Genomic DNA, 26,375 nt, shown 5'->3' with positions numbered 1-26,375 from the left:
TCGATTGCTCATTCAAATTAATTTAATTAATGGAATCAAAAAGTTGCTTAGCCAAAGGCCGTCTTACTAGAGGATTACAAAAAACGAGCACAGGTTCAAGACTAAAGTGAAAATAATTCAGTTTCTTTCAGCGTTAAAGCAAACAAAGCATTTTAAATTGCGAAAGAGTTCCTCTTTGAAGGAAAACATACAAACCCAGACCTGTGTGCATGACAGAAATTAATTTACATGTTCCCTCCACAGACAAAAATCTGTAACTACCAAACACTTACACTACTACAGTAAGAGAAACACACAGGAATAAGAATATCCACTTTGAGGCCTTTGTCATGCTTTTTGACGCTGGCTTTGTAGTAATCTCTAAAGCTTATAAAGACCAAAGAAAGTCTTTTCTGCATCAAACATGACAACGGTGACATCAGAGACGTTGACGTACAGTTTGTCATCTTCCGTCAGCTGGAAAACCGCCCCCAGGTAGCTGTTGCGACTCCAGGTGTCGCTCATCATGCAGTCACTCGTCATCACACTATCCATAAGCACCAAGTCAAGGGGATATCGCGGGGTCCTTTTGTACACCACATGCTTCAGGTGTTTGTTTTTACACCCCTCGCCCCGAAAGAACACCTCTGAGTAGACGAAGTAGAGTCCATTTTTGCGGATGACAAGGCCCCCATCCTTGTACTGAACGCCAGCGGTGAAAGCTCCAAAGCTGGAGCTCTGCCACTGCAGCTGGGGAGACAGGATATCCTTCGTCCCTGAAACAAATATCGACAGTTGTGTCATTAGAGCAGCAGGCCCAACAGTAGCATGCAAGAGAACACTGCCATGTTAGCATTCCATGGCTCCCAGGTAGACCACTGCCTCCTTCGACCCCCTTCATTCAATCCTACCTTTTTTACCCAACAGCACTGAGACATAATAGTCCATAGTGACAATGATAACACCAAAACAAGTCCTAGAATACAACACTGAGCTTTTGTGCCACAGAAGATTACCCTAGGTAAACCATTTAACTGTACAATCTCCTGGAAGTAGCCCAGTGCCTGTTTGAAATTCTCCAGGGAGACTTAGGGGTAGAGTGGCCAATAATGTTCTTTCATAGTAAGGTTGAACTCCAAACAAATCTAGACAAGAGGACCTCGCAAAGGCAAACCAAACTCCCCATAATGAATGTTTGTTTCACCCAAGTCCAAGCTCAGGACTTAATCTTGCTACCAACTCCTAGAACACACTTAAAAGCCATCTGATGAGATAGAGTGGACAAGGGCTGCTTCTTACTTGTAGGACAGTAGCCCCACAAATAAGCAACTTAGCAAGTGCGTTTTCTTGGTCGGAAGAGATGTGGCAGTTGTGTCATCTACTTACATTAGTCTGAGCAACATCTGTGTACATTTACCTGGAGCTCAGCAAATCATGATGACATATTCTATTTCTAACTTCTTATGAAAGCATAATCTGGAGTCAATCTTTCACCAAACGAAGCATAGATTTAGTACCCTCACATACTTTTACGTAAACCTTTGAAAAATGTTATTGGTAGATACCACCATAAGGAGATTCTAATGATATAATTGACCAGCAAATAGCAGAAACAAATCTAAGGATCCGAATAGCAATTTATCTCCAGGCAAATTTTAAAAGTAGTGCATAGCTTTACAAAGGCTGCATCTAGCACACACCTAAGACATTACTGAGTTCACTTTTCACAAAAGGTTAGGTAGTGGACTCAACTCTATAAAGGTTTGAGAGAGTCCCAAAGCCCTACAGAGATGGAGATGGATGGAAATGCCTCACACACATTATTGTGGCATGCTTCATCACTAGCAATTTCGCCCTGTATTGGTTGGATAACACAAAGAAGATGCTCTTCTCTTAGAGGAGGATGATCATAAAAACATATTTTCTGAATTAAGGTAGGATACAGATGTTGCAATAAAACTACGTTGGTGTAAAATGCAAAGCTATCTCTAGACTTTAGCGAAAATATTGGCAAAAATCACAATGCACAAACTGTTGATATCTGGTCTCTTTGGACCAGGACAAAGTTATAAGTTTAGGCCAACCGTGATGGAGCCGGGACAGTTACCCGGACCCATTTGGGTTGTCTGAGCACAGTACCTTAAATCCTGGTTTGCAGAGCATTTTGAGGATCCTCATAGAAGATGCGTCACACAGGTATATTGATGTGTTGGTTCCAAGATGTGGCGAACCTGTGATTTGAGGATCCTTTTGATGATGCTAATGATGTGAAGCCCTCTGTTGAGGATGTGGCATGCAGTCAGGGCGGTGCATTTGTTCTGAGGAGCTGCAAGACTGCAATGCGGAGTCTGGTGTCATCGTCGAGAGTGCCATTGTGAGGAATTAGAGGCCTGCACCGAGGATGTGTTGCACAGTGGCAGTTCCATTGCAGGCTGCAGTGGTGATGCGGGTCTTCGCGACAGGTCCAATCCACACAGCAGCGGAGATACGTCGGTTCTACTCGGGGTTGTGCCGCACAGCAGAGGAGATGCATCGATTCTGCTGGATTCACAGAGGCTGGCACAGCACCTTAAGCCCATTTTAAGGGGCCCAGAACTAGGATGGCACCACTTTGAAGGGTAGACTCACAGATGACAGAGTTCTGGTGTAAGTGCAAGGTTGTTGGAAGTCTGTTAAGTCCCTGAGGCTTCCCGTAAACTAGCCCTTGGAGTCAATCTAGGATCTGGGTTCAAGCGATGCAGATTCAGTCCTTCTCACATACGCAAAAGGGCAGCAGGCAGCAGGTGAGTACAGCAGGGCAGCCATTTTTCAGAGCACCTGTCCAGCAGAGTGGCAGTCCTTTCAACAGCACAGCAGACCTTCCTGGCAGAGTATCCACAGGTCCAGAAGTATACTGAAGAGGTGGTGTCTGAGGTCCAGTATTTATAAACAATTGTGCCTTTCAAGTGGGGATAAGTTTCTAGAAGCATGCCTTTGAAGTGCAAAGTGGCCCTGCCTTCCTGGCCCTGGCTCCAGACTAACTACCGACGGTTTGCAGCTCTTCTTGCGGAGACAGGATACACTTTATTCAATTGTAGTTGCGGCTGGGTCCAGCTCCTCACTCTCATTGTGCTAGTGATGGCCCATCCATTCACACCTAAGTTCCCATTTGAGTGTGGCTGTCTAAGAGGAATACCCACAGTCCAACTTTCAACTACACCCAATCATGTGACCCAGAGACAGGCCACAAGCACCAAAAGGCTAAGGCAAGAAAATGGCAACTTTCTAAAAGTTCAATTTTCAGAATTGTAATTAAAAATCCAACTTCACCATAAGTTAGGATTTTTCATTACAATTCCAGAGACTCTAAACTTAAACTGTGGCCTGTTTATATTTGGAAATTACACTTATAAAGTGTACTACGGTAACTCCAGCATTGTCCTCTGGGAGAGGGAGGACTTGCAGTGGTAAAAAATAATTTAAGAGTTTTTCCCTACCAGGACACGTAAAACGTAAAGGTCCGTGTCCTACCTTTTAAATACATTGCACCCTGTCTTCTGGGCTTCCCAAGGCCTACTCTACGGGTGACTTATATGTTTTAAAAAGGAAGGTTTCGGCTTAGCAAAGGGTTTACTTTGCCAGGTCGACATGGCAGTTTAAAACTGCACAGACAGGCTACAATGGCAGCCTGAGGCATGCTTAAAGTGCTACTTCAGTGGGTGGCACAATATACACTGCAGGGCTTCTAGTAGCTTTTATTTACAGGACCTGGGCACAGGTAGTATCACTTTTCTAGGGATTTACAAGTGAATTAAATATGCCAATTAGGTACAACCAACCTAAAATGTTTTAGGGAGAGAGCACAAGTACTCTAGAACTGATTATCAGTGGTAAAGTGTACAGAGTCCTGAGGCTAGCAAGAAGGAAGTCAACAAAAACAGGAAGTTTGAAGGCAAAAAGTTAGGGGGAAACCACGCCAAGGATGCCAGGTCTAACAGTAGGTCTTTGGGGCTCTCTCGACCCTCTATAACATTGTGTTCACTATCATACCTTTTGTGTGTTTGACTTTATGAGTGGAGGATGTATGAATGGTAGGTTTTTCTCCTCTTACTCTCTTTGTGTGGTAGAGAGAATAAATAAAAAGAAACCTTCAAAGTCCATTCGGCTCCTTTTTGTACTTAAGTATTTCAAAAACTACGAAAGTGTGTATTCTGAGTAAAGTTCTAATTTCATGCCACATTTACTGTAATTGCATTGAACAGTTTTTGCTGTAGCAAAAAACAAATAATCCTATGGGACATAGAAAAGAAGTCGGTCTCAAAGTTTTTCCACCCAGGACAGATCTGTACAAATCCTGACCGTAGGAAACATAGCTGAATTCATCATAACCACAGTCATTAATACTAGCTCTGTAACATTGATAGATGTTGAGAAATGATTGTAATATCCCTCAATTCTGCTCACCAGATCATGGCGTGAGTCAGCTCATGAACAGGGCAGAAGCACTGGCAGCACTTTTTTTTGCTCGGGTTCTGCCTTATTGTTGTAACGTACTTTTTCTGTTCTTGTGGCTTGCACCCTTATACAGAAGGCGTAGGCAGGTTTTAACCTAGCGCCGATACTTGTACTAAATTCAGAGACTGCACCCTGCCCGCACCTTGATTGTATCTCTGAGAGCTCTGCTGGAACGTGCTCTGTACTGAACTTGGAGACTGCAATTTGTTTGTATCATGATTTTATGTCTCATGGTCCTATTTGGATTTGCTCTGTTTTATCATGCTATGCTAGTGTTCTTTGCATCTCATGTCTGTATTTTACTTTAGTGGTCTATATTAATTTGACCAAATAAAGTTGATTTTGACTTTAAGTCTGTCATGCTGCCCGGAGGTGGTGGGTGTCTCAGATGTGGGAATCCATGGCTACTTTGGATATCCATGTGGAGTTGCTGAAAGCATTATGTTTGCACAAACTAGTAGGCCCTGTTTTAATTGATCCCTTGCTTCCTTGTATCACTGATTAACACACCACCCTACTTCAATGTTTCTGATACCACATGGGCATTAGTCTGATGACCTCCTATGTAAAGGGTACGCAAGGCATTTGAAGGTAGGTTCTTTGACCTAGAAATCACAATAGTTCACCTATGGGTTTCCTAAAAAAAACAGTATTCTTATTGCTGATGACCAGTGTGTGCTGCAGCTTTTGGACAATGTTATTGACCTATTTTCCCATTCAGGAATGTATGTGAGAAGGAAATTATTCGGTGTCAAAAGGAATCAAAGACAAGCGTTTTACTCTTGGGTAAAATGGGCTTAAACCCACTACGGCTACTGTTACTAGACAACCCCCGTCAACCCTGCAATCCAAGTTAGACGTTTGGCATTCAACTTCACCACATTTCCCTCCTATAGTGTCCATTTGAACGTGGTAACAAAAAGGTACTAGCCTGAGGGGGGGATCACGCCTGGGCTACTAAAATGATGGGTATATCGACTTCTTGAAAAAGCCCTACAAAGAACCATGAATGCAAAGCATGCAAGGTCTGATCCCATATTACCCACTCTATAACCCGTACACTAGCTGATTGTAGAAGCGGCTACTTTCTAGTGCTGTGTATGACCCACAAAGTGTTCTGGTTGTTGGTATCACACTTTGGAAATACAAATGCTACATGTGGATTTTGCAGGACTGTTCTAAACTTCTTACCCTGCGATGAAGTTGTGGTTAACTTTAAGAAACATTCAAAGCAACCATGTTTGGAGGTAAACATGCCTCCCCTTGACTCTACTCCCTTTCCCCACCGTCTTCAATGAAATCTGCCAGACTCACCACTGAACTTAAACCTACCTCTGAGATGGGCTGCAACCTCTTCTTTCTTCATGGCTTCAGTATTCCGGTCACCTGCATAGAAATTGTACTTTTTATTACACATATTTTCTTAAGTAAACTTACTGGTTTCCTTTAAGGAGGCACCTGTCAAAATTTGTGAGAACATAGTTGCTATTTCTCAGCACATGTGGTTGTTAACATTGGAGCAAATTTTGACATGGATCTAGTGAAGGTAGAAGATGGTGGTGGTTCAGGTCGGTCGCTTGGCCTGTCTTCTGCCATTTGGCCAGCTCATAGCATTCCTGGTCCACACTTGGTCATCTCGTTTTCCTGTTTGGGCCTCACTATGAGTGGCCGTTTAGTTCTGATGACGCTAATAACTGCAGCTCGCATCCACCTTGGAATTATTACACTAGCTGTAACACCACAGAACGTTTTACTATCACGCAGAGATTTTAACTATCGAAAGCAGCTGAAATCTCCAGGTGAATGTCTGGGCTGAAGTAATGAACTTACCAGGGGATTGGAACCTAGAATTTCCATTTCAATTACCATTACTATTCGCCATTGAAATTACTTGCATTCGGGGCATTTATTCCTTCTTGCCAACATCTCCCAACGTGCTTTTGGCTGTTTGAAGCTTGAATACTTTCTCACACTCTGCACCTTAACATGACTAAAATCCATGACTGTTACTAACATAGGTAACATAGGCAGTCACTTCCGACACCACTTGTCACACAACTCTCAAACCTATTGAAAGAACAATAACCACATGGATGCCAAAAAAGGGTGACACAAGAAGATACCATGTCTAGGGCACGAATACCTCTTGAAGGACCTACAGAAATCACCTCCTTTCCACCGTCTTAGAACCCTCTATTTTCTGCCAGTTTGACATGCAGCTAAGAAATGGCAGAGTGCAACTGCACTCACTTCACTTACCTCCCGGGAAACTATTTTGTTGTGTACAGAAACCTCTTCCACTGTACTTTTGTCAATTTTGCTGATGTTCCTTCTACTTTCTCGCTGTGAAAAACGCATTTACCCCTGCCTTTGACAGCTACATGGCTTACATTTTCAAGGCGTGAAAGTACCTGAAAAAGTTAATGGAATAACCAAAACACTGTTGATGTGTGTCACCTTTTACAGATGTCCTTATCCTGGAATGCCTACAGCCTGTACCTGTTTGAAGATTGTACCCTGGAATACTGAGTACAAGAATATCTTGGCACACTGAAATTGATGGACAAAATATCAAAAGGTAAGTGCACAGAGCGAAGTATAGATTTACTACTCCTAACTCCACATCTATGTACCTTGATGATCTCTCTAGCCATGGGCTTGTGTGAGACCTGATTTACTAAAGAAAGCCATACCTTCACATCTTCGAGTACGTGCCTTCTTCTTTGCTGGAGTGGGATGGAGTATGTATATACATACATATATATATATATGAGAAGAACTCCGTTTCACTCCTCCAGTTTTCCGTCGGTAAGAAACAGACACGGACCCAGTCAGGTACTTTGCATTAATTTATTCCGTGTACAACACAGTTGCCGCCATGACGCATTTCGGGCCCTTGAGCCCTTGATCACATGTATATCCATACTAATATAATAAAGAGAGAGTCCAAACCTTTGAGGCGGGTAATCTCAGGAACCACAGCACCAATCACAACACCCAATACAGCGTTGGAAAGGGCAGTTGCAGCAGAAGGACATATGCTATTCAGACGCCCACCATATACATTTAAAAGGTAAAAGAACCGTGCCAGCAAAGTAGTCCCTCTGGGTGTGTCTGCGTTGTGCTGTGGGCGTGTGCTGGGGCGTGACAAACGCTGGGGGCGTGTGGTACATTCCGCCCTTCATGCCATGTCTCATATTGTGTGCTAATCCCACCCTGCTCCCTTTAAATACCCCTGCACCCCATAATCATAACCCACCCTTACTCCTTAAAATACCCCAACACCCTTAAACAGTAACCCATCTTAACCCTATAAATATACCCTGTACCCCAAAACCCAAACCTATCCCTAAACCATAAAAATACCCCTGTACCCCAAAACCCAAACCTAGCCCGGAGACCTATAAACACCCCTGTACCTCAAAACCCAAACCTACCCCTGAACCCTAAAACTACCCCTGTACCCCAAAACCCAAACCTACCCCAGAACCCTAAAATACCCCTGTACCCCAAAACCCAAACCTAGCCCTGAACTCTTAAAATACCCCTGTACCCCAAAACCCAAACCTACCCCTGAACACTAAAAACACCCCTGTACCCCAAAACCCAATACTAGCCCTGAACCCTAAAAATAACCCTGTACCCCAAACCTACCCCTGAACCCTAAAATACCCCTGTACCCCAAAACCCAAACCTAGCCCTGAACCCTAAAAATATCCATGTACCCCAAAACCCAAACCTAGCCCTGAACCCTTAAAATACCCCTGTACCCCAAAACCCAAACCTAGCCCTGAACCCTAAAAATACCCCTATACCCCAAAACCAAAACCTAGCCCTGAACCCTAAAAATACCCCTGTACCCCAAAACCCATACCTCCCTAAACCCTAAAACTACCCCTGTACCCCATAACCCGAAACTGTATCTGAACCCTTAAAATACCCAAACACCCCAAAACATATACCTCAGTACCCCAAAACATATACCCCTATACCCACACTTACCTTATCCAAACATTAAAAAAAAAATGCTTTTAACATTCATGCATTTACAACGAATTTCTTTGTGAATGTGTGCGTGGAAAAAGCATATAAAATGTAATGCCATACGTTATAATGGCATTGCAGAGTCATGGTACTTTCGTAATGAAAGTATGCGGAGTGATGGTATGCGGAAAGAAAGGTGCGGAATAATGGGTGTTTACCCTCCCCAAGTACATTGGTGGCACGGCGGCCCACATCTCCAGCAACATACTCATATTTTTTCACCACCCATTTGAAAAATGCACTGGTCTCTCTCATTGATGGCCAGCACTGACATACACTTTTAGACGCACCTCCCGCCACAAGTTCTAGAATTGCGACCTTTAGAGCTGGGGAGCTACGTTCGAATCTTGGCATCAGCTCAACATCCTGTGATTCCAGGCAAATCGCTTTGTCTCCCCGTGCCTACCACAAATCAATGTGTTCTTCTGTAATGTAAATTGTGCTCATGCCATGTTGTCGAGTTCGCGCTATATAATATTGCAAGGAAAAATAAAGTAGGGAAACTCGAGTTCAACACTACTGAACGTGCACTCTTAAGTGCATCAGCAGTGCACTGTGAATCGGAGCGTTTCACAGGCCTGTCACAGATAAGAAATGCTATCAAAACTAAATCTTACAAAGCAATGTACTACTGGCCGGCAGCAATTCATACCCGGACAGCGTCGGGACGGGCTTCTAGAAAATATATATATATGCAAATTACCTCCTCCACGAGCAAGAAGAAGAGGCCACAATAGGGGAGACAGCGGAGACTTCTTTATTGCAGGTAAAACCAAATTTAGGGCAAATGCATTTCGGCGTTCAATTCTGCCTTCTTCAGCGCCAAATGGTTTGAGCAGGAACTGGGTGTCATCACAGGTTTAAATACTTTTGACCCCTCCTGCAAGGTGTCAGCAAGCTCCGCCCCTGAGCAGCAAAACTTTGCACTGTTGAATGTCAAACATGTAGGACGCCCAATGCAACAACACTACATGTCCCAGAATGCTGTGCACTGTTCTGGATAAGCAACGGTAGTGGTTGACAAGCCAATGTGCGGGAAACTTTCACCTAATAATAGCAATGCTGATGCCTCCTCTGCTCCCCAGACCACACCATCCTCCGAATCCCGGTATAGCAATCAGCAGGGACAAGTCTGGCTATCCAGCTCGCCCAACGTGGCGTAGAATCACTAGAACACTGCCTTATCCTTCCCGAGTCCAGGGGTGGGCCCCCGTCCTCCCAGTCACCTGGGTACAAACACCACCACCAAAGTAGAAGCCAGCGTGTCCGGGGCCAGCTTTCGGTGCGGGGGCCTCTTGAAGCGCGATTCTGACACTTGCGCTGACTGTATGCAAATTACCTCCTCCACGAGCAAGAAGAAGAGGCCACAATAGGGGAGACAGCGGAGACTTCTTTATTGCAGTTAAAACCACATTTAGGGCGAATGCATTTCGGCATTCAATTCTGCCTTCTTCAGTGCCAGATGGTTTGAGCAGGAACTGGGCATCATCACAGGTTTAAATACCTTTGACCCCTCCTGCAAGGTGTCAGCAAGCTCCGCCCCCCGAGCAGCAAAAGTTTGCACTGTTGAATGTCAAACATGTAGGACGCCCAATGCATCAACACTACATGTCCCAGAATGCTGTGCACTGTTCTGGATAAGCAACGGGGGTAGTTGACAAGCCAATGTGCGGAAAACTGTCCCCTCATAATAACAATGCTGATGCCTCTTCTGCTCCCCAGCCCGCACCAACCTCCAAGTCCCGGTATAGCAATCAGCAGGGGCAAGTCTGGCAATCCAGCTCGCTCGACGTGGCGTAGAATCACTCCAAGACTGCCTTATCCTTCCCGAGTCCAGGGGTGGGCCCCGGTCCTCCCAGTCACCTGGGTACAAACACCACCACCAAAGCAGAAGCCAGCGTGTCCGGGGCCAACTTTCGGTGCGGGGGCCTCTTGAAGCGCGATTCTGGCACTCGCGCTTACTGTATGCAAATTACCTCCTCCACAAGCAAGAAGAAGAGGCCACAATAGGGGAGACAGCTTGATAATATGCCCTGGAGATTTCCAATAGAAGCCCATGTTCACACCAGAACATGGACCTCTATTGGAATTCTCAAGGGCATATTATCAAGCCCATTATCGCCACATTAGCGGCAGTTTTCTGCCGCTAAACCGGCAATAATTTTTAACGCCGTTCTTGATAATATGCCCCTGTTTCGACTTAAGCCCTATTTTCATGACAGACAGACAGCTGGCTGGAGATAACAGAAAGGGATATTATTATTCATTTTAATCGAGACGAATACCTCAGCATTAAGGTTTATTTATAAAAGAACTGCCTTAGAAAGCATGTGACCCAATAGGGATCTTACTTATGGAAAAATAACACTCCAGGGTCAGTGGAGTCTCTGTGAGGCCTCTCTGTCCCTGCAAAAACTAATACTTTTAGTACTAAGAACGTGATTTAGAGTTTGGTGGAACGTTGCTCCATCACAAGTGTGACGAAAAGACTGTCTGCCCTGTTACAAATGCATTATATCCTAATGCCATTCAAGAAGGAGGACAGAAGTATTGTGTGAGTTATGACCGGTGCCTTTTATGACGCATTCTGACTAGAAGTATGCACTCACACTCAACCCACAAATTCTTGAGCCAGTAGGGTTGGGCCTAGAATTGCTGAGCCTTTGTGTTGCCCTTGCGTGACGCAAGGCGATGCAAAGAAAGGCCAAAAGCTTCAGTGCAATTTACTAAGTCATGGAAGGGGCTATTTCTGTCGCCTTGCGTGCCTTTGTAAAGAACTGTAACACAACATAGGGGCTTGCGCGCCATAACTTTACATTTCGAGCTGGTAGTTACTCCACGCGGGTAGCCTGGGTGTTCACATGCATCCAACCATGGATTTGAGAAAATTAAAAAAACTAAACACGTTTGAATACCTGAAATTGTGCCAAATCAGTACGCCTCCCAGAGGATGACATAACAAGGAGGAAAATATTTTTTTCTCCCAAGTTTTTTCTTCTTTCTATGTGTGATTCATTATGCATTATGCATAGAAAGAGATATATGCCTCCTTGGATTGCTTTTGTGCAGGAAGATACTCCTTTCTGCACAAAAGCCATGCGGCCCGTAGTGCAGGCACCCTTCCACTGTGGTGCAAGAGTGGCTGCGTTGGCGCTAGGCAGCACACAGTGCGCCAGTGCAATGAGAGAGTAGAAATGCTTTAAATCTTTGTAAATATGAAGCGTTTCTTTTCTCTTCCTTTCACAGAATGCATTGCATGAAATAATAATAAATATACCCCTCTGTTCTACAATGGTTCTCCACCTAAAGAGGCAAGTCAGATGTGCAACGATCGCATTAACTTTATCTCTTCTGATGAATGGAGCCTTACTTGTGTGAAACTAATGCAAAATATGATCTTGACAATGTTTGCTCTGCCAGGGCTGCCACGCGGAAAGGGCAGCCTTTATTTACACCAGGCCTTGCGCATTTTCAAGACACCATACCTGATATGGTAGTCATTTATAACAAGTGTGCACACAAGTCTGCGCAATCTACACAAAGATAGACAGACTTGCAGATACAAACACATCATCACCAAGGCAGGAGCTCTTTTTGCTGAAATTTGAATAACGTTGGACAGGTAAACAGATCTTATGCCGGACAGCAAAAGGCTGTGGCATGGGTTGGATTGGACCCCAGAGGAAGCGTGAGGTGGCATTTGTAGGCACATAGATGGGAAATTTCTCAAAATTCCACGGACTGGAAAGTAATAATATGAGCAGATGCCAGGTGCCCTTCCTAACGATTCCTTCCCCTGGTGCATGCAAAGCAATCTCGCTCACTGATTCATTCAGAACTCCCCTGACTTTCAGCAAATTGTAAATAAGCGAATCAGAATCCAAATATTCACTGCTGTGATGTCACAAAAGTGGTTAGTCGCAGTGATTGAGCACTGTTGTGATGTCACTCAGGGGAAGTGCTCGCTTCCCCCTTTGCTTTCCCGCCTCTCCGGGTTTACAGAGACTTGCCTGTGGTGGTGGAATAGAGCTTGGCAGTTTTACTCTCTTTCCCCGCATCTCCACCCAATAAGAAAGACATCAGAACGCGAGCGGTGGTGTCCCTGCTCCAACTTCTGCCTTCTCCCTTTAGCACAATCTGTGTGGGAATGTGTGGTGGTTTGGGAAGGGAGATTGACTTGAGGACAATTATTTTCTTTGTAACATTTGGGACAGAGGGGGAAAGCCACAATATATATGGCTCCACATTACTCCTATACCCCCATTGCAGTTTGAACCAGGAGCAAATGATTTTGTGGGCCATACATAGCATAAACCTATACATGGGTAAAACATCAATAATGGGGATGTTTTTCACCTTAGTGATCTGACTCAAGAATCATTACTGTTGTCTATTAAATGTCTCACAGAACCCCTTATTGAAAAAGGTCCCCCTTATTCACTGTTACGCATCTATAATTCTACATGTTTTGTTAATTATTGCCCCCTCAGTTTATGTAGACCCCCTGAATGGGCAGTGGCAAGAAATACAAATATTTTTATGAAGTTACAAATAGGGGTGGGTGAAAATGTCTACTCTACGTTCCGCTTGGAAAGCAGAGTCCCAGAAAAAGTGCGTCAACCGCCACATGGCAAAGGTGTTTTTCGCATGCAGCCCGCTAACATTAATTTGGCAAATGCAAGCAAAAATCTCCATCCCCAGTGCGAAATGTGGATGCTTGAACACCCCCTGCCGAGATTACTCAAAGTGGGCAATCGTGGAAGGTACCGACTGTTCGCATTGAGAAAGCTGCAGCTCGAGTCGAAAATCTTTTGAGCGGCAGAAGAAAGCAACACTCTCTGGCACTGTGTGTGGTGCTGTTCATGCTGATTTTGTAGCATGGAATAATCTGGTGCAAAAAATCAGTGCGAGCAGCTCAACTGCCAAATTCCATACGCTCGTGGAACTCCCCAGAATCTCGCCGAGTTTTTATGTCACTCCGCAGAATTCCACGGAGTGAAGCTCCATGAGCTCCGTCCCCCGCCAGTTACAATTATGGACAGCTTAGGTGCAGTGGAGGGAAAGTATTAGGTAGACAGAAGAGGTGGTGAGAGAAGTTATAAAGAAGGCAATGAGAGGAGACAGGAAATAAAGACAGTGTTGCTGAAAAGGGCTCCACAAAATGGTTCAGAGTGACAGAACTGAAAAGAGATGAGATTGAGAATTATTTTTCAGTAGGGCTCCCAATAAATGGAGAGGGATAAAGCAGGCAGAGCATCAAACTGAACTAACAAATGAGGAACCCAACTCACCAAGCTGCTTTTCCAAGGCTGGAATGAGATGCCCATCGCTTGTAGACTGCAAGGAGAAAGAGACACATTAACTAATATTGATAACAGGCTTTGAGATTTGAATTCATTTAGAAGACTGGAAGGCTGTGATGCTCAATTAAGACATTCCATAGGCAATGAGATGTGTATGGCTGGCACCTGCATTCTGCTCTAATATTCCAAAGTATGCTTTTCATTTGCTCCTTGTTTAATTTAGAACCTCTAACCCTAAGTTTGTCGAATGTTCTAAAATAATTGTAACACTTTAGTCTTGGGTTATACTGGTCGTGACAGGCCCTCTTCCTGTGTATTGGCCTCAGCTGCAGGGAGAGGGCCTTTGAAGAATGTATAACCTTGGCAGTGGGCTTTAATGCTTTATTATTGGAGAACCACGCTGGAACCCAACTGGAGATTTAGGTGGCTTGAAGTAGAAAATACTACACATTTGGCAGTGTTTATTAAGGAAGAGGGATAATTACATACCAGTCCCTTTAAAAAAAATCTTTTTTTACCACTGTCAGACCCCCTTTTGGGGGTCAAGGGCCAATACTGGCTAATGGGCCTAAATCAGTGGGGCTGAGGTAGTTTGCCTCTAATATCCGAGGACGCTCTCTACCATAGCTCTGCAAACTGGGTCAAGGACAACCACTTCAGCACTTGATTCTCAGTGGTAGCAATAACAGTCAGAGGCTTTTCAAGGAAGTAGCATGAAGAGGTTACTCAGTATTCAACAAATACACATTAGTATAATAAATGATTGTCCAACACAGCTTCTTGATTTACTTTCAAGAAAAAAAGTACTTTAATGTTACCTAAAACTAAATGATTATCAGAGGAAAATATACTTGCTACAATATAAAGGCCTGATGGTAGTGTAAATCGCTGCTTCATCCTACTATTGACCCTAATTCCCTCCTTATGATCCAGATGGTTCCCTCCTCACGTCTGGTTCTAGCATGATCAGGTTCAGGTGCAGATACCTTTGTAATCTTGTGTTAGTGTAAAGTGTTCTTTTTTTCTCAGTTTACCCATTGTGGGTGGTCAAGCAGCTCCTCCTGTGTTCATTTGCTCACCTGCTTTTAAACTAGGCGCAAGGCTTTAGTTCCTCTCTACCCCCTTAGTTATCATGTCTAGGCCATGCAGGTGCAGTTGGAGATGGAGGCTCAAGGAAGTGCCGGACCTTCTCACGGCTATTCCGGTAAGTGCTCTATACAGCCCCATTTCTATTGTTCAGGCCCAGACAGGTGAGACAAGCATGGTCGGGCTCAAGCAAATTTTGAGACTTCACACAGGCCTCTGTGTTTGGAGGGTGAACCACAGCTTGAAGTCACCCCGCAGCTCTGGTTCACGCTGCAACTGGATGCAGTGGTTTCAGGCCACAAGTAGTTTCCCAATTTAGATGTAGCAGCTCAGGACATACTGCAACTTCATGATTGCTACCAGGTATTGCACTTGAGGCAGGCTAGGACCCGCTTACTCCAGGGCACACAGATCGTTCTCTACATTCCTCCGCTTTTGCTGACCCACCTCAAAGGGGTAATGCTGCACCTAGCTCCTCCTGTAGGGTTGGCACTCTACTGCCCTCTTTAAGTGGGAAGACTGACTTCTGCGTGCTTCAGGATAGACAACCAGTTCTTACAGCAAAAGGTGGACTCAGCTGATGTCTCTTCACCACTGGAAAACTGTCTGTCAGGCAAACACCAACTCTGGTTGCTCAGAAGACATCTGAGTACTCTGCGGAGCACTCACTTCCTTGGTCATAGACAATTTAGAACTGGAGCAACAAGTGAGTTAGTAAGTCCGACTTTTATATATTCATTGCAGATGGGAGATGTAGATACACTCTCTACACTTTTAGAACCAAATTTGGCTGGTTGGTTCTCCTTTCAAGCATCCTTTCCAGGCTGCTCTCAAGATACAATCTTTGCGTAAAGGTGTGCTCCTCACAGACACCAGCCTAAGCACCCACAATATAGGCACAGAGAGGTGTGAGTTTTTTGCACTTGGCTGTCAACAGTATTGAACAGTGATCCAGAGGGAGACAACAGACTGGCCTCACCTAAGGGGTTCCTTTCACCTTTACCAACAGAGAGTTCAGTCCCACCTTTCACCTCTACCATCTACCAAATGGCAGTGCTTCATGAAGACTAATGAGCAGCTCCTCTCAGCCAAAGGCCTAATCAAATTTCTCCAGGACGCTTGTCTCAACTTATCATCTTCAAAGTGTCCAAATCTCCTTCCTCTAGTCTCAGGTATGTCAGCAATATAATTCCACTGTCTGGGAGAACAACCCCACAACCATATTGTACACTTGGCCTTGTACACATGGCCAGACTCAGCATATCCAAAATGGATCCTATATACCTCCGCAACTCTGATTTATTCATACACACAATTAATGCCCAATACACAAACACTCACAGCATACCCTTGAAATGTTCGCACCGGGTTCTGGGTTATTAAATAGTCAATAATTTTAAATAAGTGGATGAAAAGACCTCCACTCCAGTGACACAGATAAAAAGGCATGGGCTATATCATAATGCTTTTTTTCTGGCACAGAATTGAGAATTTGTTGTATGTGCTTGCAGGACAGAAAGTTGTCTTTATCTCTCTGAGTTAGTGCTTTATTTTCAGATTGCACAGCTCAGAAACAGTGAGCAATGTATGCCTATCTATGTTTCAGAGTTGTGGTGTCTGAAAAGGCATCACTAATTCAGAGGAATACGAGGTTAGGTTACCCACTGCAGGGGCATAAATCAGGCACTCAGCTCTGCATTGCACCATAAAAGCCCTTCATGATAAAGTCCCTGGTCACAACTAGGAATTCACAATACACAGCAAGCTGCCATTACTGCTCTATGTACTAAACTTATGACAGGGACAACAGTACACTGTCTGTACAAGGAGGGGATGCTTGGTACACCCTCCAGGTTATAGGATAAGTCCAGGACCACACGAATGTCAAGGACACACCTGGGTCTTCGCACACTCAGTGTGAAGTTAGTGCCAAAATCAAAAACAAGGATGCCAGCTATATTCAGTCAGGCACTCATGGTAGGGGAACACAACTGTACTCCATGCCGGGGACATCAGCATCCCAACAACCACCAAAAGGAACTATGTTGAAATATGTATCTGTCAGAGCATGGTTAGCAATGGAAAATTGTCAGAAATTGGTTACACAGGTTCTGAAGACACTGCCTATTCAGGTGTAAGTGTCAACTCCTCCCTCCCATCCTGCCCAGGATGACCAATCAGGATTTGGATGGCCATTCAGCCACACCTAACCTTCCTTTGTTTCTGGCTCTCTAGAGGGAATGCACAATGTCCAGCTGACAACCACTCCAGATGTGAATTGGAGACAGGCTGCGGGCAGACAGAGCTAAGAGCAGAGAAATGCCATCTTTCTAAAAGTGGTACAAGAAAGGGGTTAAGCCCAGTTTTGGTAGCCAGATAGACTTTAAATAAAGTTTTTGTAAAAAGGGGAATCCGGCTACCACTTTTTAAGCGCTGCTGTTTATTTAAGCAGACTATGGACCAATGCAATTTGTCTCCTTGGTCCTGGTTAAATTGCTTTACCCATTGGTTACAATGATATTTCTAAACATTAAACATTCATGCATACCTGAAAACATATTGGCATACTGTTTGAAACATTTGTCATAAGTACATTCAACAAATATTTTTGAAATAATCCTGGTGCTCAAATGAATTGAGTATTGTGCTTCACCAAATTATACAATAAAACATTCAGATATCAAAATTTCTCTGGTTACACATTACACCAGTCTGTCTTTTACTAAGCAATGTCTGGACACTGTGGCACTTTCACTGCTCTCTATTTAGTTACATTTCACGAGAGTTTCTCGCCATAGTGAAAGCATGATTTTTTGCACTGTGGGAATAAATCAATGTTGTATGTGCCTCTAGTGCCTATGCTGGTTTGTGTAATAATCCCTCATGGCATGGTAGAGAAGAAAGTGCTGACGTATTTCAAATACCTATTTAACTTCTGGGATTATATATAGGGTTTTGTCATATGAACTGTGTCCTGTCCCTTTGGCAGAGAGGAGAATTCCAACAGAGAGAACTGTTCTGGAACAACAGCACTGCCTGACATGCAGCTCTGCGTAAACTAAGTTTACACTCATGATGTGGACCACCTAACTACATACTTTAGGTATTGGGTCCGAGGCCAATCCCAGATATCATGTATATATTCATGTGATCACACAGTAAGGGTAGGCCTAGACAAATATACAATTTGCCATGGTTGGGATGTTCATTCTTTACACCCAATTCAAACCTGTTAGTAATACTAGTTACATTGTTTAGTTGCATCTGCCTAATGATTGCAGCACATTGCTTCATAGTAAACTACGATAGCGTCAATAACGGGATTGTAAACTTTCTTCATGTCTTTCTTATATTACTAAGGGCATGCATGAGTAAAGTAAGTATGTAACAAAAGGGGAGCATCTGTTGCCACTGTTTCCTTGGGGACTACAGTGTCATGTTTGGGGCTGTTGAGATCACATGTTACTCTGTGAAGGTTAGAAGATCAGATGAGACACTGTGAGCTAGTCAGGATTGGGCTGACAGGTATTAAGGTTACGGAGATACTCAGTCCCTACATTCTGACGCCCTGTCGTTCTTATGTACAGTTTTGCTTTTCCAACAGAATCCGTGCAAAAGGATGAGCATTAGCCTTGGTGACTGAATTAAGCCCAATGTAATGTGCACAGGACCTGAGTTCTGGTGTAGTGCCCACTGGGGCAGCCTTTGGTACCAGCACAACTGGGCTGGACCAGGGGCTGCTAGAGGATTCAATCACCCCTAGGTCCAGCATCATAGAAATCTCATCCTTAAACCTGGTCCTCACTTTGTCAGCCTGTAAGTTTTATTCTTCACATGGATGTTCTTTCCTATGTCAACATCTGGATACACAGGTGGGTAGTCCCAGGACTGAGGGAAAAAAGAGAGGAGCACTGCCCCAGCAATGTGTGACAGTCTCTCTGCTGTTCTAAAGTCATAGTAGAGGAGAGGTTCACACCTTCCACTGACCCATTCTTCTCTTTAGGGGCTAAAATATCAGGTAGCAGTTCACTCTCATATTCCTCCCCTCCATCTGTCACCAGCAACATGGTTACTTCAGTCCTCTTGAAGTGTGGTTTAAGACTGTTGATTGGGAGCACCCTGGGTGGTACCTGGGGTCTTGAGGTCCAACAGGCAGGTAACCCCCCTTTCCTCTCAACTATCTCATAGGGCCCAGTCCAATGTTCTTGGATGGCCCTGAGCTCCACAGGTTCTATCACCCACACTTTCTGTCAAGCCTGTAATTTCACAAGGGTAGCAGTTTGGTCATACCACTGTTTTATCACCTCCCAGCCGACCTCTAACTTGTCAGAAACTTGCTTCCACAACTTGACCATCTGGCTCTTAAAGTCTAGCATGTAGCTAACCACATCCTGGGGAGGTGTCTAGGAAGATTGCTCCCACCCTTCCTTTATCAGACTGTGAGGTTGGCATACATGATGACCATACAGAAGCTAAAAGAGGATAAATTCAACCCCCCTTCTGTGGTACCTCGATGTAAGCAAAGAGAAGACATGGCAAGAGAACATCCCACTTAGGCCTCAGGGCCTCAGGTAGGCTTTTGATCAGGCCTTTGAGGGTCTTATTGAATATTTAAACAAGCCCATTGGTTTATGGATGGTAGGGGGTAGATAACTTGTAAGTAACTCCACACTTCTTCCATGTTGACTGCATATAAGCACACATGAAGTTGGTGTGCCTGTCAGACCACACTTCCTTGGGGAAACTCACACTAGTAAAAATCCCCATCAGGGCCTTAGCCAATGTAGATGCAAATGCAGTCCTCAGAGGTATTGCCTCAGGGTATCTTGAGACATAATCCACGAGTACCAGGATAAAACTGTTGCCAGAGTCTGTCTGGGTTCCATAGGCCCTACAATTTTGATGCCCACTCTTTGAAAGTGGGTGCCAACGACAGGCAAGGAATTAAGGGGGACTTTCAGCCTCTGCCCTGTCTTCCTGCTGGCCTGGTAGTTTAAACAAGTCCTGCAAAGCGTATCTGAGAAAATCTTCATCTGGGTCAGATAAAAGTGGTGGACAAGCCTGAAAAAGGTCTTGTTCTGCCACAGATGTCCTGTCAGGGGTATCTCAATAAAGCAAATAGAACAAAGATGAACAAAAGAACAAAAGATGGACAGAATGCTGAACAAATCAAACATTCATCCCCAGTCACAGATCTGAGTTTAATCCATCATTTTGTTCTTCACCATGCCACCCCAGTTTGGACCCAGCCATATGCAAATCTGTCTTGACCCTTCTCCCCATGACAACAGTCCAGCCCGAACTGCCAAACCAGGTCCTCTCTGCATGGCATCAAGTACGCTGGGACTGGTTTTGGGGTATCACCCCTCATCAGCCAGGCTAGCTTGAATGCAGAGGCATAGTTAGCACGTGACTGACATCTGGGCATACCCTTCCAACTTAGGGAGACTATAACAACAATAAAAGGTGATGGACGGAAGGCTGAAAATATCAAACTTTCAACCCCAGTTACAGATCTTTGTTAAATACATTGCTTTTTGCTCACTATGCCAAACCAGTTTGAACCCAGCCATATACAATTTAGTTTTGACCCTGCTCCCCATGGGAACATTCCAGCCCAAACTGCCAAACCACGTTCCCCCTGGGCGTGAAAAAAGCATCCTGGGACCTTTTTCACTGTATCATAGCTCATCAGCCAGGCTAGCTTGAATCCAGTGGCGCAACGAGCAGGGGGCCATTATCTGGGCATACCCTTCCCACTTAGGATGACTATAGCAACACAAAAAGATGACAGACCGTATGCTGGCCAAGGCACAGATCTGGGTTAAATACATTGCTTTTTTGTTAAGTAGGCCACCCCAGTTTAGACCCAGCCATATGCAAATCAGTCTTGACCCTGCTCCCCAAGGGGACAGTCTATCCCAAACTGTCAAGCCAGGTCCTCACTGGACCAGAAACAAGCATCCTCGGACCAGTTCCAGGCTATCACCCTTCATCAACCAAGATAGCTTAAATCCAGTGGCACAGTGAGCACTCCGGATGCTTGTTTCCGGTCCAGGGAGGACCTGCCCTGACTGGACTATTCCAATAGGAAATAGGGTCAAGACTGATTTGCATATGGCCGGGTCCAAACTGCAATTGCATGAATAGCAAGAAAACTGATGGATTTAGGCCCAGATACTGGGGGTGAATGTTTGCCATTGTTCAGCATTCTGTCCATCAATTGTTATTTTCTAAAATAGTGATGATAAATTCAACTTTGCCATTAAGGAGGGCGGATTTATCATTACCATTCCAATGATTTGAAACATGACAGAGCTACTGTCAGAGCGCACCAGCGCTGATATCCGTGTGGCACAGGCTTTCCCGTGTACGTGTCGACCGTACATCAATGACGACATCGCCATAAACTGAAACGTCGGATGGAAGCCGGTTCCGTTAATCCTGCCTGCCCTGGAGTTCCTTGTATATCGAAGGTTCTGTAAAGGTGCTTGTAGCACCAGCTGTTTATCGTGCACGTATTTGCTGGGTTTTGTCAAGCGCTAGTAGCGCACACAGTTATCTTCAGTACTCGATGAGCTTTCTGGGAGTTAATTGCCTCGGACAATCTACACACCACAGCATGTATTGATTTAATTCTTAACGTTCCTCTCCAAGTGCGCATTGGAGAAAAAAAGTATTTTGATTTTTCACATCTATTCTTTCTCCTTCCCTTTTCACTCGTGTTGGAGAGGTACAGTTGCCGTTAGCTCATGCATAGTAAAGGGGTTAGGAACATCATTTCAGGAAAATACTCGTGCAGCTTTTATTGATTGAATCATGGTCCGCTGTTGATTCTTCTCTATTCTTTGATTTATGTGAACGGGTGATATCCAGCATAAGACTGGTTAGGGGATTAGGGTCCATGATCCTTGATCTCTTCATGTATGAATTAATACAGCTGCGTTGTTTTATGCTGGAAGAGTAACTGATTGAACGGGACACAGTCATTTTCTGGTTGCTTTCACTGTTCTATATTTGTTTTCCTCAGCAGGGGTTAGGATTAGAGAGAAACAAGAGGACAAATCTCTCAACCCCTGTTATACCATCATACTGCTATAGAGGGAAGGTGCTAGCCAAAGAGGTAAACCTGTTTAATTACTTGTAGAATCATTCATGACCTTTATGTGCTTCTTGTTTTGTGTCTGAGTAGATGAATAAATATGCAGTGGATGATACTCTCCTTACAGACAGCTCTTGTATCATAAGGCAGCACATCTTTTTATTCTTTACATGTATAATGGTGATAAACATGTTGTGATATGGAATAGTATATCGGAGACCTATGTTTCTGGTTGAAAGGAATGTTGATTGCTTTTCTTTGTGATTTCAGATCCCCCTCCCCTCTGTTCCTTCCCTACCTTCCCCCGCTTGATCACCTTTAATGTCTGTTTATTTGTTATCGGACATTGGGGATATCTGGAGGTGGACCATATCAGCTTCAATACGATGCTGAGGATGCAGATTGTGAGAGCTACTCCTTCTCAATCAGGAATTACAGCTTATAAGTGTAATAAGGATTTCCCAATATTAACCTATGATGAGCGGGGTAGGCCTCACTGTAGTTAGAAAACAATTTGGGTGTTCTTTACTACCAGGACATGCAAACCTTAACATTACATATCCTACCTTTTAATTACACATCATCCGGCCCTATAGGCTTCCTAGGGCCTACCTTAGAGGTGAGTTATATGTAATAAAAGGGGAGTTTACGGCTTAACAATGGCTTTTAAATTCCAAGTTGACATGTCAGTAAAACTGCACACACAGACTCTGCAGTGGCAAGACTGAGACATGGTTAAAGTGCTACTTGTGTGGGTGGCACAATTAGTGCTGTAGACCCATTATAGCATTTAATTTACAGGCCATGTGCACACGTAGGGACTCATAGGTAAATTAAATACGCCCATTTCGGATAGTCAATCAAACCATGTTTTAGGGGAGAAGCACATGCATCTTTAGCAGTAGTTGTCAGTGGTAAAGTGCTCAGAGTCCTAAGGCCAACAAAAATAAATCAGCAAAAAGGTGAGGCAAACAGACAGGAAGACCACCCTAAGGCTGTCAGGTCTAACACGTGTGGTTTAAATGGTTAGTATTCAAGTAATTCTGAGAAAATGTAGGAACCAAACAAGATATGGTAAAAAGCACATTACTTATGGCATCCATGTAATTAATAAAAATATATTTTTTGTACTGAAAAATGGGATCACATAGTGTTGTAGAAATGCAGTATCAGTTGAGAGGAGGATATTGAGTCACAAAATAAGCAGAAATCTCAATATAACCACTGCTGAGTAACCTTTTTTCTAAGATGATTCTGTGTAAATCCCAAGCTCACTACATAATGTCAAAAAATTACCACCGGGTCCTTCTCCTTCTCATAAAATACAATCTTCACCTTTTACAATAATCCAAGAATCTTACAGGTAAAAATAAGGCTAAGTAAAATGATTCATCACCATTATCAAGAAAACGTTATTTTGGTTGTTTTGACCATAAAAGTACATGTGCATTACAAAACAATTCATTAAAAGAGAGAATAACAAAAAAGAAATCTGTCCAGCGGAACGCAGGCCAGAATTACTCACAAAAGTTTGTATGCATCACATTAATATTCCATAAAAACAATCTATAATGACACATGTTCAAACCCAATGACCTGGGATTGGCTTGCCAATACAAGGCTCATTAAAGTACATGAGCAGTACATGTGCAATACAATAGAAGTAACAAGATGGCAAAAGCACAAAGTAATCCACATAGGCACAAGCTCAAGCCTCCTGGCCCTCCATTGTGGTTGCTTATCAAAAGTGCATGTGCCTTACAACATCATTTGATGTAAACAAACTGCAAAGCATGCATTCTTATCCAGAAACCAAGGTTCACATTACTAAATTTGGGGCCATCACACCCTGGTCAGATTAAAAAGTTTGCACAAATCTAAAATATTCATAAATCCAAGTATACATCATCTTATAATTAGTAAATACTTGTTAAAAATCGTAAAAATTATAAACAGGTTAAAAATTTTCTAGATCCAATTAAAAATATTATAAGGTAATCAACCAAAACCTATGGGCTAAGCTTCAGGAGAACTCTACGTACGCACCCCATAAAGAATAAAAAGCATGATACTGAAATTACAATGGGCAGGTCGGTGTCATATTTCAGTATCCTAAAAGACTCTATACAATGCTTGGTTCCCAGGTTTCTGCATAACTGAATCAGCCATCAGTGTCATGCCTTCTTATAGCCTGGACAGAAAAAAATTACGGGATATTCCGTCTCCGCTGCATTGCTACAAACCGGACAGCCCAAAATGGGTGAACCCACCCATTTATTAGTAAAAGCACGCAGCGCGAGTACCCCATACTTAAACTGCAGGTATAACTTCCTAGCAAGGGCCGGTTGGATATCATCCAGCATGTCCTGTAGTTTGTACTGATCTTTAATTTCTAAAAACACTGTGGTAAGCATGCCGATTGTAGAGCTACCCTGAAGACTGGCAAGTTTGTTCTCCATATAGCTCCCTATCAAGTCCTTTCTAGATATTGTAGGGTAGGTTACTTCTGTGTTATACCACATATTAGCCCTTCCAATGGCCGCAAATGTGTCCCTATTAAAAGCCAACCATTGTAGTTTTCCTGCATCCTGTAGACTCAACACCTCTTTCAGCTCTGCCCTGTATTCACCCAGTTGTGGGGTAACCCACAGACACCGCCAGAATAAGAGGGGTCTGAGGGCGACTTCAACTGCAATTGGTCTAACCCCAAGTCCAAACGAAGCGGTGTAAGTGGGGTACTGGGGGAAGGCCAAATAGCTTCCTGGCAAAGATGTTCTCAATAATGATTCAGCATCTCTACAGTATGCCATTTTTTTATTACCATCTGTGTACATTTTATAGAGACTTACCCTTTGAAACCTATTTTAAGAACTGTCCCACATTTTGAGTGAATTGTTAGAGATAAAATAACGTAGCATAAATATTATCATCTATTCTAGCACTAAACCTGAATACCAAGATATATCATTATAGATGGCTGACTATGAATAACTGAGCAGTATATGGGTAGCAGAGCCTTGATGGAGCCATACACAACCTGGAATATTGCCACCAACCCCCACCACTTTCTGAATTAGCATACACTCCCTAATATAAAAAATAGTGCAAAGTGTTCTTCCATCAACCCCACTGCTCCCTTCATTTCCACACCCTCATGCACCCATATATAAAAAAACAAAATTACCTGGTGACTTGCCACCCACCGACCAACCTAGGTATTACCCTCCCCACATGTGCAACTCTCAACACTACTCACCCTCTTCCCCATCAAACATAAATACCTCATAAGTGGTATTGTGATAATCTCATGCTCCACCCTTCCATCTTAGATAAACATAATATTTGCTGTTCTGCCACCCTCTCATTCCACCCTTGGTGCGTTCCCTCAGTATTGTAATTCACAATTATGAGGTTCCCCCTGCAGAATATGACAATGGGCCGCTGAGTCTCCCAGGCTGGTGGAAGCCATACCTAAAAGGCTGTAGAAAAGTACTTGGTGACTTTGTTGCTGAACATTTCTCCCTGTTTATCTGCCAAATATGGAGGTAATACAGAGTAGCAATATTACCCCCACAGTAAGGTTTTATATAATAATTTAGCATAGCCCTCTAAATGAGTTTATTTGTGATTTCAAAGTTCTAACTATAGGGTTATACACAATGAACTGCACTCAACCTTACCTGTTTGAGGATGACTAGGTTCTGCCGCAGTTTGAGTATCTTATACAGCCCAAGTCCAGCTCCCATGAGTGCCAACAGGATGAGGAGAAAAGTAAGAGTATGGCAGATGTAGGAGCATGCCATCTTCTTCGACCGTGTCTGGATGGGGAATGGAGGGGCGGTTGGCATTTGAGAGCGGGCAACAAAGGCATCGGAATAATTCCTCTCCTCCCAGGGTACCAGTCCATAAGCCATTGGCAGATTACGAGGATTGAGGGGTAAAGCCATGGTGGGAAGTGGATTCCTTTGCTGAGTTGGATCTATCTGTTGTGTCACGTCAGTCATCAATTCTCTTGGCTTTGACATTCTTCACCAATGAATCTTCTCTGGATCTTCTCAATTTGCCACTGTAGAGCAAACAATATTGGTTTTGCTGTGCTGTACCTGGCTGCCAAGGCTAATGGGGCTCGAAAACAAACCTTTGTGCTTATCACCTCCCACCAAGACACGAAACACCCACACGTCTTCCTACTTCACTCTGTAAAAGTCCACCTCAGAAAGAGAAAGGTTTCCACCAGCCACCTCAGACGTTTACTATGTACTGGTAGCCTTGCAGGTTACACCTGCGCCTGTTCATAGGAGGGCTGAAGGTCTCTTGCCTTGAGGGTACGGTGAAAATGCTCATCATTTTTGTAAAGAATTCAGTTC

General features: G+C 43.8%; 1 protein-coding gene across 1 annotated transcript; it reads right to left on the bottom strand.

Moving 5' to 3' along the window:
* Window positions 1-26,375, bottom strand: LOC147747828 (tumor necrosis factor ligand superfamily member 6-like). The gene is made up of 4 exons (XM_086936367.1): window positions 25,689-26,375; window positions 13,809-13,854; window positions 5,806-5,859; window positions 1-755 (listed from the first exon to the last, which is right to left on the bottom strand). The coding sequence occupies exons 1-4, from the start codon at window positions 26,031-26,033 to the stop codon at window positions 361-363; spliced, it is 840 nt and encodes a 279-aa protein (XP_086792493.1). The 5' UTR covers window positions 26,034-26,375; the 3' UTR covers window positions 1-360.

This window comes from Lissotriton vulgaris, chromosome 1_1, assembly GCF_964263255.1.
Source record: "Lissotriton vulgaris chromosome 1_1, aLisVul1.2, whole genome shotgun sequence".
In the NCBI taxonomy this organism is placed as follows: Eukaryota; Metazoa; Chordata; class Amphibia; order Caudata; family Salamandridae; genus Lissotriton; species Lissotriton vulgaris.
Note: the sequence above shows the minus strand (reverse complement) of the source record. Positions and strands in the feature narration are given on the sequence as shown.